Raw genomic sequence first — 13,810 nt, 5'->3', positions numbered from 1 at the left:
TTTTTTTTTTTTGTTTTTCTTGTAATTATTTAGTCATTAACACTTAATTACATTCAATACTTAAACTTAATATGTGTGTATACATATATATATGTATATATATATATGTATATATATATATATATATGTATATATATACATATATATATGTATATATATATATGTATATATATATATATATATGTATATATATATGTATGTATATGTATATGTGTGTATGTGTATGTGTATATAATCAAATGCAGATCTCTTTTCGTCAAAATGTACAATAATATTATACAAAAAATCTGAGCATTTCAAAAATTGGCTGAAATAGAAATGCAAATGCAAAGATTCTATACATTAATTTGATTCTTATAAAAACTTTATTACAATTGAGTATTGTATACGATATTATTTTTTTATATTAGTCAACAACTCTTATTCAGTTGCTATATATAAAAAAAAAAAACACGTAATACTTTTAATATAAATTATATCATACTTGTCAATGTTTCTTTACATGTCATATTATTTTACATGGAAATTATTTAAACAGTAATTATGATATAAAATTGTTTTTATTTTTTCTTCAAAATTATTGTTTTCATTATATAATTTTAGAAAACTTTAAGATTAATTCATTGATCGATATAATAAAAGAATCAACTGGAAAAAAAAGAAAAAATTTATCAGGATTAAATTTAAGGAACTATTATTCCCAGGATATTTTATTTTTGTACTCTAAGCATTTCCTACATGATTTACATGGCGAAAAATGCTTAGAAACATGTAATAATTTATTAAAGATGAAATACATATATTGTCAGATTCTATGCAGAACCTAAGAGGTATAAAAATTAATGATAGCTCAGGTATTTATATTTAAAATATAAATCGAAAAAAAGATCTGCATTTTAAAACATTAATCTATCATTAGTTCAAAGTGAACAGCACCTAATTTATCGTGGCGGCTATGTTTAATATTTTTGGCCCATGCCTTGCATTCCACGTTTATTAAAATACCAGCTGAAAAAGAAACAAACAATTGTAAACGAAATTTTAACTATAATTTTTTATTTTTATTTTTACTCCTATTTTTATTTCTAATAAATATTGTAATAATATTTTTTGTACTTACTACGTGGTCTTACAAAATGAACAGCGACCAATGGACTCAAATATCCTTCTGAATTTTCAAAGGGATAAAAGTAACCAGGGAAACCTCGTCGTGGTAAATAATTAATTGGCCCTATGTTCTCTTGATCAGCAGGGTTTTCACCCTCGCAAGAGACCCAAATTGTATTGAGTGTTAAAGAATTTTTATCTTTTAAACTTGCAATGTGTTCCTTCAAATCAAGTGGCATTTTTTCCGGCAAGGATTCCGTGTCATTGTAAAATTCCGGTCTCCAGCCATAAATCTTTATAAATAAGAATACATATTGTGATTATTATATAGACAATAAATAATGTAATACTCCTTTGATAAGTATATTATTATAAAATAGATCAATCATTTGTATTTAAACATTTCTAATTTCAAATCAATCTTAATTTTAATTGTCCGTATGAATCCATTTAAAAATTTTAAATATTAAATCATTTTAATTTTTATAAAAAAAAAAAAAAAAATTACCTTGTTCAGTTTAAGAAAAATACATGGCGCCGATTTATGATAATTATATTTATTTTCCTTTGTACAAGGATGCCAATTTTTTACATCCACGTCGCAAACTTTTCCAGGTGGTGGTGGCTGATTGTAATCACATTTGTTAATATTAGCACCAAGCCCAGGAATAGAGCCAGGTGTTATGTATTCTACAAATTATTTATTTATTTATTTATTTATTTATTTTGTTTTTTATTTTTTTTTTTTCTAGAAATCACATTTCAATTTAGACCTAAATGTAATATATGAAAAACAAAAAAAAATATATAATTACCCTTTAAGAAGGTTTGAAGAGAATCTACCCAATGTTTAAAATTTTCACTGTCTGTTCCTCTGTACCAAATTAATGTGCTTTCCACATTTTCCACTGGTGGCATCGGCCTAAAACCCAATCCTGCAAAATTCCAAGTTATCATTAAAATTTTATACAATATACATTTTATTATATATAAAATATAAATATTAAGTGTTGACTGATAAATAACGTCGAGATTTTCAATAATAAAAAAAAAATATATATATATATATAGTAAACACTACTATATTTTTTTTTATAGGATTTAATTATTTATTCAAATAATTCCTATAAAATATTAAATATTGTTCTCTTTTTTTTGTTTTTTTTTTTTAACAAAATTTGTGTAAAATACCACGTATTGTTTATATTACTTATCGTTTATTATTGTTTATAATACTTCGCTATATTATGTCAGAATTTTCAATAAACAAATAGTAATGTTATTTAAATATAAAATATTAAAAATTGTGAGATTTTATTTATTGATCAATTCAATATATTATACCTGGGTTAGTTCCAATTATAGAACGTTCTAATTGCCATCGAGGTATCCTTGGGTCAAGAGTTTGAAAGAAACCCCAAAAACAAATTGCAACCAATGCTGCCAGTATTCCATAGAATACCAAATAGAACAACCCTATTTTACCTGCAATAAAATAGATTATATTTATAATTAATTGCATGATTTGCTATATATTTTTTTTTTGCTGTAATAAAAAAGACAAGAAAAAGAGAAAAAAAAAGATTACACTAAATCATTATTTCAGGATGATTAAAATTTAATTGACTTGATCGACAAGTAGTCATGACATTACGTTGTGTAATGTAAGATAATTGTATTAATCGGAGTTCCAATTTAGCGGAAGATCATAGTGTCTTGGTCTTGGTCAAGTGGAACAATTCAATTAAGATTCAATTGGATGTCTTGCAAGGTCATCTTTCGTATAATTTCCTCTATACCATTGACATAAACTTGTCGATTGTTCGATTGACAATATTTAATTAAATTTTATTTTATTTCTCTTTTTTTTTTTTTTATCTTTTTCGGACTTTAATCATATAATTAAATATTTTCTTAGATTAATATAACTATAAAAAGAGTTAATATAATAGATCAATTTTCGCACTGTATTAATAATCCAAAAAATAAATTCTTTTGATCATAGATAAATAGTGTTCTTAGATATACATAATTAATTACCAATCGGATTAAATTTTTTAATTAAAATATTCAATTATTTAATTAAGTTATTAAATTATTAAAAATAAAATGAGTTGGTACACACACACACATATATATATATATATCGCGCCCTGTTCTTTTGTACTAATCTTTGATGATCCAAGATATGAATTTTTTTTAGGGTTGGGGGTGAGGATAGGGGTATCATAGATAAATAATACTCGAACATAAATCTAATACGAACGTGTCCTCGTTTGAACATGTGCACGCTCAAGGTGCCTTTATTATACGATCCTTGGATATTGATACCAATACACACGCCACTTGATTTACCTCTAAGCAAGGTCTTGCGGCGTGTTTGATTTGTGATCCGACAGTATGAATACATATGCTATCGAGCTCTTATCAATTTCTATCGAACGAACAAGCTGAAATGAAATTGGAAGACATATTGAATGAATATGCTTCGGCTTGATCATAATTTAAAAAAAAAAAAAGAAAAAAAAAGGGAAAGAAAAAAGAAAGAAAACTTACTACAAACAAAATGTTAATTACAAAATAAAATAAAAAAAGAAAATATATATATATTATCCATTATAAGGATAAAATAAATGATAATATTTTAAATTTAAATCATATTATTTTAAGACGACTAAATGGAATAATAATATAGACTATCTTGTCTCCTCTTATGTTGAAAGTCAGTCAGAACACGAACATTTACATTAACCGATTCACTTTAGTCAACAATTGTCGACCTCTGTGCAATACGATGGTCACGCAAGTTATCATCTCTCGGGGCCATACGTGATAAGGTCAGAGACGATCTCTCAATGTAAATCTTTTTGTAAAAAAAAGAAAGAAAAAAAAAAAACAAAGAAAATTTAATTAGATCATAACGTTACTCGGTTTTATAACAAATATATAAATCAAGAAGAACTTATTAGATATTATTATATACATACATATATATATATATATGTATATATATATTTTATGATAGTTATAAATACAAGTTAAAATTATAATAATAATGAAATGATTTCTAGCTTGTTGTATCTAGGGATTAAATGTATTGAGACTAAAAGAGAAAGAGAAAAAGTGAAAGAATTTCGCAAGGCTAGGATATATCTTTTGATTTAGAAAAATATATATTTCCCAGACGATAGATCTCAGGCGACAAAGAATGAACAAAAGCTATGGTTATAGTCGCGTGGGTGTACCCTTCAGAATGGTCCTAAGTTACGTAATGCTATAATGCTTCCATTTAACGCCAATTGACCTCGTTGTACACGTTTACGCTGAAGGAAGTTTAACAATTACCATACAGCCGAGCTAAGCATTGTGTCCAACGCGAAATCACGGTGAAACGAATGCGCTTAGGTCTTTTCGGTTCTACATAAATCGTTTTAGACATATCTTTGGTTTTTTTCTTTTTTCATTTTTCTTTTAAAAGAAATCTACTTGAATATATTAGCAAACAAAACACAATAGAAATAATTTCTAAAAGAAGTGTTAAAACTGTGTGATCATGTCGATGCATTAGAACTAGTGATTCTCTTTGACACCCAGGTTTTTCTTTTCAAGGTCCGATCGGTGCCACTCAGCTTTTCTCAATCCGATTAGTAATAGTTATTTATAAAGGCAATAGGATGGAGTACCTATTGCGAGAATTGCTAAAGAATTTCAAAGGAAAAAAAAAAAAAAAAAAAAAAGAAAAAGAAAAAAAGAACATTTGTAAAATTGAACAAGAAATAAGAAGATTGATCTTTTTTTTTTCTTTAACAAAATTATTTTCTATGAATGAAAATAAATATTTCTGATTTTTATTACTTTCTCAGATACATGTATGTACGTCCGTGTGCACACATGTTTCACATCTTACATTATTTTATTACGACAGAATTAATTATTAGTTCATATCGAAAGATTAATATTTACTAGGTATAAATATAATATATATATATATATATATATATATATATATATATATATATATAAGTTTAATACGGTGTAGATAATTCATAATAATTCGTTTAAGTAATAACATAGTTATATTAATTTATACCAAATATAACTATACTATGAATTATCTTATAATCTTATAAACTAACTTATGCGAACATATTAACTTCAATTTAATATATATTATTTTAATAGAATATAGTAAACATTGCATAAGTTAAATATAATATAAATCATTCATAGGATAATTCATTTTTTATATTAATAATAGTAACGTTACATAATTTCTACCTTCAAATAACAAAACTGATCGATCTGTAAAGAATTAATAATAATAAATCTTACGAATAAATTTGATACAAATTCAAATCGAGTTTCTGCGTATAATTCATTTTAATTTACTCTGTACTCTGATGAAGTTAAAAAAAGAAAAAAAGAATAAATAAAAAAAGAAAAAAAGAAAAATGAGCTGTCAGTGAACAGCAAATAAATATCAAATAACGAGGAGCAAGCTTTGATGAACGTGTTACTATGTCCATACACTTGTGTCCATACAGAGAGAAAGAGAGAGAGAAAGAGAGAGAAAGAGAGAAAGAGAGAAAGAGAGAAAGAGAGAGAGAGAGAGAGAGAGAGAGAGAGAGAGAGAGACATACACAGGAACCAATGATACAGGGATGAGGAACTTCGAAGTGTAACAGTGTCGAGGTCAATTGCTTACCAAGGATAAATCGTGAGGTGAATTTTGAAGCTCAGTGTAATTTGCATAAAACTGCAATAGTGAAACAGTGACAGGCTTCTGAGCTAATTACACGAGAGGACACAATCACACACAGTAACCCTATCCGATTGTTATTGTGGGTCTTCCTGTACTATTGAAACAGAGAGGAAGAGAGAGAGAGAGAAAGAGAGAAATAGAGAAATAGAAAAAGATTAGATTAAGGATCAAAGTATCATTCCCTTTGTTTTAAATTGTCGAGATTAACGAAAACAAGAGGGCCCTCCGTACCTCCCCTTCTACTTCTTCTCTTCTTCCCCCAAACCCAGCACACCCTATGTTACTTGGCTCGTTTTACAACGTTGTTAGAGTCGTTGATGAACCGGAAGAGAACGGAAACTGTACATTTGAAGAATTAAAGGGATGAGAGAAGGCATTTTTCGTGTTATAGCCTTGCCAAGTTTATTACTCTGAAAGTGATGATCTCACAGTTGTGATTGTATAAATGCATTGTCTCTTGAAACGTCCAAATGAGTGATATGATGAATGAATGAATGAATGAATGAATGAATGAATGAATGAATGAATGTATGAATGAATGAATACTTAAATATAATCTCTAATTCTCTCCACTTCCCTTACTAATTTTTAAGATTAACATATCAAATGAGATGAATGCATTTTGTTCAATATTTATATCGATAGATTTATTTAAGAAATTTTGTAAACAATTATGCTTGAATATGATTAATTCGTCATCTAAGTTTACAACTAATTATTAATCAATTATTATTATTACTGTTGCTTTTTTATTTTGTGGCAAATATTTGAATGAAAATATAAATTGTTCAATATAAAAATATAAAATATAAAATTTATAATCACTTGTAACGTAATCGTCTGTCGTCTATGAGACAACAAAAAAGGAAAAAGAAAAAAGAAAAAAAAAAACAGAAAAAGGACAACAGGTATATAAACGAAGTACCATACTTCGTATAGTTTATTTCGTCCGATCGATTAGGAAAACACAAAGACAAACATACCACACCCTTATTTTCTAATCCTCTTCCCTTCGAATAATGTAACACTCTAAATTAACACGTATTATTATGTGAACAGCTATCTTTTATATATATATATATATATCACACATTCATTGCTCTGATTAGGAATATAACGAGTCTTTCATAATGATTTCAATCTAATTAGAATAATTAATTATCATATTATCAAAATCTCTTTCAAATAACTCTTAAAGTTTTCTAACGGTACTTAAACGTTTTCTAATATGTTTCTTCTTCTTTTGTTTTTTTTTTCTTCTTTTTTAATGATCGTTCAGAGAAAACGTCGGAAATTGTTTCCCCAATTGGATTGGCACGTAAATACCGTCGGGAATAATAGGATACATTTGATTACGGGCACATATGAGACTTTGTTGAGAAAATTAACAAAACAACTATAGATAAAGAAAATTACATGAACAGTATATTACGTATTACATGTGTATGTATCTATGTATGTATTTACATAAGATCAAAAATTACGGTATCATGTGTAAAAAAAAAAAAAAAAGAAAAAAAGAAAAAAAAAGAAAAAGAAAAAGAAGAAAAAAAGAAAAAAAAAGGGGAAAAGAAAAAGAGAAAAAAAAGGTTATTGGCACAAAATATCCTAGCGATAATATACTTCCTGTTTCAAGAGCAAGAACACAATGATGATTCACACGCCAAGCTTCTATTTATGTTGAACGTTCGAAGACATCGATGCCTTCAACGTACACCGCCATGATACATAAAGCGTACCAATAATCGAATATATAACGATAATCCTTTTCATATCTAAATAATTTACAGCGAATGCTTGATTGATATTCCAAATGAGTTTTGTATTACGATATAAATCAATGAGCAATAATATCAGAGTATAGAATTATCGTTAATAAATATAATGATCTTGATGAGCTAAATGAACTAAAATCGAAGGCCAGCTAACGCGGGAAACGGTCAGTGTTTTACATTGACCGACGCGTTACCTGATACACCCATACTGATGCACCTGATACTAATGTAATAATAGGAATTTTTCTAAATCTTATTATTTTACTTTCTTGGTATCCATATTTAACATTTTTTTTTTTTTTAAGTTTATAGAAAGAATTTTTGACAAGTCGCACACACACACACACACACACACACACACACACACACGTATATATATATATATGTATTTATATATTTATTTATAAATATATCTTCATTTTTTATTTACCCCAACTACTGACGGTCCTGCCCATGAAAGCACCACTCTCATGATTATACAAGAAAGTCTTCAACGATTGACCAGTAGACATAGCCGGTGGTTTCTCGTAAGGGTTCATCAGCTCCGCTGTGACAACTTTCGAATCCTTCGCAACCATTTCGTCTTCTTACACGTGGACCCACTTGTTTTTTTTCTCCTCCTTCTTCTTCTTCTTCTTCTTCTTCTTCTTTCAAATTCTAAATTGATGCGTAATACAATCTTCCTTACTTTTTCTTTTTTTCCTCTAGCTTTATGTATCTATCTATTTCTCTATTTCTCTCTTTCTCTCTTTCTCTTTCACTCTCTCTTTTACGTTTATTACACAATTTAAAGAAAAAGAATAAGAAAGAATGCAAAGAGAAAAATAAAATAACAGGGATAACCGAGAAAAAATGAAAGAACAATAATAACAATAACAATAACAACAACAACGATGAAGACGACGACGACGACGACGACGACGACGACAACGACGACGACGACGACGACGACGTTTGTCGAGGATGATCGAATCGGATCGGTTCGGATCTATCAAAAACTTTCAACGGTTATCCCGTTCGGCGTCAGTAGATTGACTAACACGCTTCTACGTAACTATCTCTTCTGTCTATCCTGCTTGACTACTTCTCTTTTTCTTTCTACCTCTCTTTTATATACTCTTCTCTTTCTCTCTCTCTCTCTTCCTTCTCCTTTCTTTCTCTAACTCTCTCTCTCTCTTTCTCTCTCTCTCTCTCTTATTACCCCTTCTCTTTATATCCATCGAACTACTACATTTAAACGGTGCTCGGGTTGCCTGCCACTTGCTTGCTTGCTTCACCGTTGCCCGTGACGTGTCACGTTCATGCACGCACACGGGCGTTGCCACGATCACGTCTTATACCCACCAAACGTTTACATATCTTCCATGTTCTCTTTCGTTATATATATATGTATATATATATATATATATATATATATACACATTATATATAACATACATACATATATATATAATGTATGTGATGTATGTATGTGTGCATGTGAGGATGTATGTGTGAGTGTGTGTGATGTATGATGTGTGTGTGTGTGTATGTATGTATGAGTGTATGTATGAGTGTGTGGATACATGTTGGATGTGTGTGTGATGTATGTATGGATGTATGTAATGGACGCATGCATGTATGTATGTATGTATGTGGTATCTATGTACGTGGTCTCTGCACTCGTTGACCTTGGAATCGGACTTTCGATAACATTTGAAATTAAATTTGAACTTCTTCGAAAGAATTTCTTATTTTTTTTTTCTTTTCTTGCTTAAATATTATCCACTATTTTTTATTTTCTCTCTCTCTCTCTCTCTCTCTAATAATATAAAATAATGGTGAATGTAATTCGAATAATGAATTTTTCATATATATTATTTTTCACTGCGAGCACGTTTATGTGATCTGTTAATGTTAATAATAATAATAATAATAATAATGATAATGATTATGATAATGATGATAATAATAATAATGACAATAATAGTAATAAAAAAGGAGTAGAAATATAAATAAATAAGGAGTAGTAATAAATTGTTTGGATACATAGAGGAAATGAAATTTAATTAAATTTTCTTAATAGTTTTTAATTATAGTTAGTGAATATCGATTAAAATATCGTCATTTAAGGTTCATTGACCTTTGGAAAATGTTCCGTATAACTTTGATGCACTCTTCGTCGTTATAGATTTAATACGTAGACAGAAAATTCTTTACCACTGTAGCGTCTATACCGGATGCGACCACCTGTCGCAATCATTTCACTAATACACATACATACATATACACAAACGCTTGCGCATCTTCTATCCCGAAATATACAATTCAATGTAGATAAAATCAAATGTAATTACAGTTGTAATGATTTAATATCGATATATAGTGATTTATTGGAAAATTAATTTATAAGAATGACGATAGAAATTTTTAAAACATTTCTATTTTATTACATATTTTAATAATATCATCAAATAATTTCACTCTATTGACGATGATGCCTGCGAAAATATTTAACAGTATTACATTTATAAGAAAAAAGGAAAAAAAAAAAAAAAAAGAAAAAAAAAGAAAATTATTTCATATTTTAGTATCAATAACAACCTGTTGTATCAAAGATGAAGATATATTATTCATTGCAGCTAAATAACTTGAATTTGTTTCTTCCTTTTTTAATGTTTTTAAATAATCTCTTCTTGCATTTAAAACTTCATCCATTTGTTTCTTATGCCTTATAGCAAGTTCAAGTGCTCTAAATATATAAAATAATATAAGTCAAAGGAGAAAATTTTATTAATAAATTACAAGTTATTAATAAATTACAATACCTATTCCAATTGTAAACTTTTATGTTTAATGTAATGGCTTCTTCAATTAATCCATTTTGTAAAAGTATACCTTCGGCTGCTAACAAATCACCAGATAATAATGCCATTTCTGCATATCTTTCTGTTATCTTAGGTAAATTCTAAAATAAATTTTAATCAGTATTATATATTTAATTTAATTTCGTTTAATAATGGTAATAATATTTATTATAATTACCTTGATATGTCGAATATAATCAACTTTATCATATCTTTTAATAGCTGCATATGCTTCTTCTGCAACGTTCAATTCTTTATCATCTGTTGCCATAATAGCCATGCACGTCCATAATATCTCATTCTAAGAAGAATAAAAAAATGTATTACATAACATTGTAAAGATAATGATATATTGAAGGAATGAAGATAATAAGCGTTGATATACCTGAGCAATGCGACAGAGTGAAAGAGATTCTTTCCATTTTTTCTGTAATATAAGCTGGTGCAAGCTAGTGAAAAAAGTATAAAATTGGGATGAAACTAAAGCACCATCTCCACGCCTTACATTGACCATACCATTGTAAACGCTGACAATAGTTGGTTGTTTACCAAATTCACTATACAGTAAATAAATTTATAATGAAAAATATCACGCAGTTTGGAAGCAATAATTAATTTATTTATATATCAAACCTGCTCTCTTTATCGATCCTAGTACGTCGTATAATTTTGCGATCACTATAATGTACACAATTAGGACACAACCATACAGATAAAGTAGCATCTAACATTGCTGCTAATACATTTGCATCGATAGCCCATATAACATTTTGTGCCATAGCAGCTAAAAATAATATCTTAATTTATCCTTATTCATTTTTTTTTTTTTTTAATAATATAAAAATATTTTGTAAATACCTATTTTACATGCACGCCCATAACCTGTTGCTCTTATGGAAATTAAATATAAATCTTTAGTAATATCAATAAGTGCTAATTGTCGATCACTGGTATTTCCAATATGGTTTAATGCCAATTGAGTAATATTCTGAGGATGAGAATGCGATTGACTTTCAACAATTGGCTTGTTATATGATATTTCTAAAACATGTAGTACTAAAAAGAAATTATATTTCTATTATAGAAAAAGATATATACGTAGATTGTTTTTTAATTATTGGAATTTTTTATTATTTACATTTTTCATTTTTCTGATCTCTAACAACAAGAGTATCAAAGCATAAAGATATACAAGGTGGATAAAGAGGTTCTTGTGTCATACCCTTCCATTTAGGGACACCTAATAAACGACCTTGATAATTGTACAACGTTATAGAGTTCCATTCCACTAATAAAAAATGTCTACAAAATAATAATTAAAACATTATATTAATAATAAGTCCGTGTATACAATATTAATTTATTTCACTTACTTATTTGCAAGAATGACTGCTGATACAGAGCTACTTTTTAAGTCAAATATTGCAGGTGTATTCCAATTTGTAACAGAATAAATGTGACATTGACCTGGAGTAATCACAATTAAATGATCAAAACCAAATGCCAATAGAACTACACGATCTGATATTTCTATAATTTCATGAACTTCATTACCAACTTCTCTAATTTCTAATACTTTCCTTTTAATTAAGGTAGCTTCATAATTATTCCATTCGAGTCTTCTATATATAATAACATTAAAAGTATCATTGTAATTATTCCAAAAATTTGCATATATTAAAATAATTTTGTATGAAGAACTTACTTGCCTATAACATGGCCAGTTAAAACATTATTTCCACAAGTTATAGCTACCTGAGTACTGTCGCTAGACCATGCTATACTGTATACACTCCCAGCATTAATTTTTTCTAAAGAATGAGACCACTGTGTAAACAAAATAAAAAGAAAATCGTCATATAATATATAATTTATTAATATAGAAAATATAATATTATTATACTAACCCCAGTTTTATCACAAAGTTTAATTATGTTAAAAGATCCAATAGCAAAATAATCGCCCGAGTTGCACCAACTAACTGCTGTAATAGGATGATCACCAGGACTACTATTATAAATTAGACTACCATTATAATCCCAAACTTTATATCGACAATCTTCTCCACCAGAAATAATGAATCCATGATTATGATTCCAGCAAACAGTCAAGACAAGGCCTTCATGAGCATGCCACTGATAATACAAATAAATGTAATGTTTATAATAGAATATAACAAATTATATTATTATATTATCAAACATGAAAACAAATATATATCTGTAACCTTATAAGGTTTAGAATTGGAATTGAGCGATTGGAAAAATAAATATCCTCCCTGTGAATATAATATTTTAGAACAGTCTGGACTCCAGTCTGATGTTAAAATAGATGTATTGCCTCTGACTATTACAGAACGAAGCATACCGCTACGTGACCAAACTTTTATTAGACCATCCTCTCCAGCTAAAATTACACACACATTAAATGATATATATAATTATATATATATATATATATATATATATATATAATTACTTTATATATCATTTATTATCTTTTATATATTTATTATCTTAGTATAAATTGTTTTATTACCTGTAAGCAATACTGAACCATCTGTACTCCATTTGCCAATTGTAGCAGCACCTTTATGAGCTTCGATACTTTTTTCAATACGACCATTTTTATTAACTAAATGAAATCTTCCTATTGGATATAAAATATTACAGAATAATATATAATATTATTAATTTTTTAATATCTTAAAAATTTAAATACATACCGTCTGCTGTAGTGATCAAAAGTATATCTAACGATTGCTTTTTACTGGCTGTTATTAAATGATTAGGACGTGGATGCCATTGCATTGAAGTAGGAAAGAAATCCGATGGAAATTCTGTGATAACAGTTGAATGTGCATTTCCACTTTCTAAATACCAGCATATTAGTAAATGATCCTCTCTGGAAAAAGAAAAACAAAAAAAAAAAAAAAAAAAAAAGGAATTATTACAAATGGAATTACATTTTCTTTTTTTTTTTCTTCTTTTTCTTTTTTTTTTTTTCTTTTGATGAAGAAAAAAGAATTACCCGCAGGAAAATATTTCCTCTGCTGAACTCCAAGCTACACATGTAACTAAATTTTTGTGACCATTACTACTTTGAGCAGATATTTTAAATCTCATTGTATTGTATATGTATATATTATCAATATATTACAGTAATGATATTCAATTTACAAATATAATAATAATTCATATTATTCGAAGCATATAACGTTTGAAAATATAATAGTTTTGTAGTAATAAATGTAAAAATGCGTAAATGCGATTTGTTTTCCTTCTTGTTACCATAGTGATAATAATAATAATTATAAATTG

The 13,810-nt window shown here is 27.7% G+C and overlaps 2 protein-coding genes across 5 annotated transcripts in view; both read right to left on the bottom strand.

Moving 5' to 3' along the window:
• Positions 1 to 252: 252 nt before the first annotated feature.
• On the bottom strand, positions 253 to 8,736 carry LOC118439941 (sodium/potassium-transporting ATPase subunit beta-2). Of its 2 annotated transcripts, XM_085661260.1 has the most exons (7): positions 8,685 to 8,704; positions 8,075 to 8,301; positions 2,452 to 2,592; positions 1,923 to 2,042; positions 1,616 to 1,797; positions 1,121 to 1,400; positions 253 to 1,008 (listed from the first exon to the last, which is right to left on the bottom strand). In XM_085661260.1, exons 2-7 carry the CDS (start codon positions 8,220 to 8,222, stop codon positions 905 to 907), a joined length of 975 nt encoding a protein of 324 aa, XP_085517386.1. In that variant the 5' UTR covers positions 8,223 to 8,301; positions 8,685 to 8,704; the 3' UTR covers positions 253 to 904. The 2 variants fall into 2 exon arrangements, with proteins under 2 accessions (XP_085517386.1, XP_035718125.1); XM_035862232.2 differs by having other exon boundaries at positions 254 to 1,008; positions 8,075 to 8,736.
• A 972-nt stretch (positions 8,737 to 9,708) lies between these two features.
• The window catches only part of Oseg5 (intraflagellar transport protein Oseg5), a 5,743-nt gene continuing 1,641 nt past the window's right edge, over positions 9,709 to 13,810 (bottom strand). Inside the window, exons 1-15 of one of the 3 annotated variants that reach the window (XM_035862223.2) lie at positions 13,521 to 13,810; positions 13,216 to 13,394; positions 13,029 to 13,139; positions 12,718 to 12,896; positions 12,398 to 12,625; positions 12,196 to 12,317; positions 11,864 to 12,112; positions 11,629 to 11,792; positions 11,349 to 11,546; positions 11,124 to 11,274; positions 10,876 to 11,047; positions 10,669 to 10,791; positions 10,452 to 10,591; positions 10,228 to 10,375; positions 9,710 to 10,124 (exon numbers count right to left, since the gene is read on the bottom strand). The exon at positions 13,521 to 13,810 is cut by the window's right edge and continues 489 nt beyond it. In XM_035862223.2, coding sequence (XP_035718116.2) covers positions 10,104 to 10,124; positions 10,228 to 10,375; positions 10,452 to 10,591; positions 10,669 to 10,791; positions 10,876 to 11,047; positions 11,124 to 11,274; positions 11,349 to 11,546; positions 11,629 to 11,792; positions 11,864 to 12,112; positions 12,196 to 12,317; positions 12,398 to 12,625; positions 12,718 to 12,896; positions 13,029 to 13,139; positions 13,216 to 13,394; positions 13,521 to 13,615 — 2,280 coding nt within the window. In that variant the 5' untranslated portion in view covers positions 13,616 to 13,810 and the 3' untranslated portion in view covers positions 9,710 to 10,103. Of the gene's footprint in view, positions 10,125 to 10,227; positions 10,376 to 10,451; positions 10,592 to 10,668; positions 10,792 to 10,875; positions 11,048 to 11,123; positions 11,275 to 11,348; positions 11,547 to 11,628; positions 11,793 to 11,863; positions 12,113 to 12,195; positions 12,318 to 12,397; positions 12,626 to 12,717; positions 12,897 to 13,028; positions 13,140 to 13,215; positions 13,395 to 13,520 lie in introns of all 3 variants that reach the window. The other 2 variants (XM_085661401.1, XM_085661403.1) reach the window with 2 other exon arrangements.

The sequence above is a fragment of the Vespa mandarinia genome, chromosome 14 (assembly GCF_050613455.1).
Source record: "Vespa mandarinia isolate Hongniang chromosome 14, ASM5061345v1, whole genome shotgun sequence".
In the NCBI taxonomy this organism is placed as follows: domain Eukaryota; kingdom Metazoa; phylum Arthropoda; class Insecta; order Hymenoptera; family Vespidae; genus Vespa; species Vespa mandarinia.
This window is presented reverse-complemented; position numbering and strand designations above follow the sequence as displayed.

Bases quoted from the DNA above. Each gene is read 5' to 3' on its own strand.
- LOC118439941 (XM_035862232.2), bottom strand. From the start codon at position 8,222: ATGGTTGCGAAGGATTCGAAAGTTGTCACAGCGGAGCTGATGAACCCT. The intron at 2,593-8,074 runs GTAAATAAAAAA...ATTTTATTGCAG, and splicing joins CAGGACCGTCAGTAGTTGGG to GTAAAATAGGGTTGTTCTAT. The intron at 1,798-1,922 runs GTAATTATATAT...AATAATTTGTAG, and splicing joins TCTTCAAACCTTCTTAAAGG to AATACATAACACCTGGCTCT.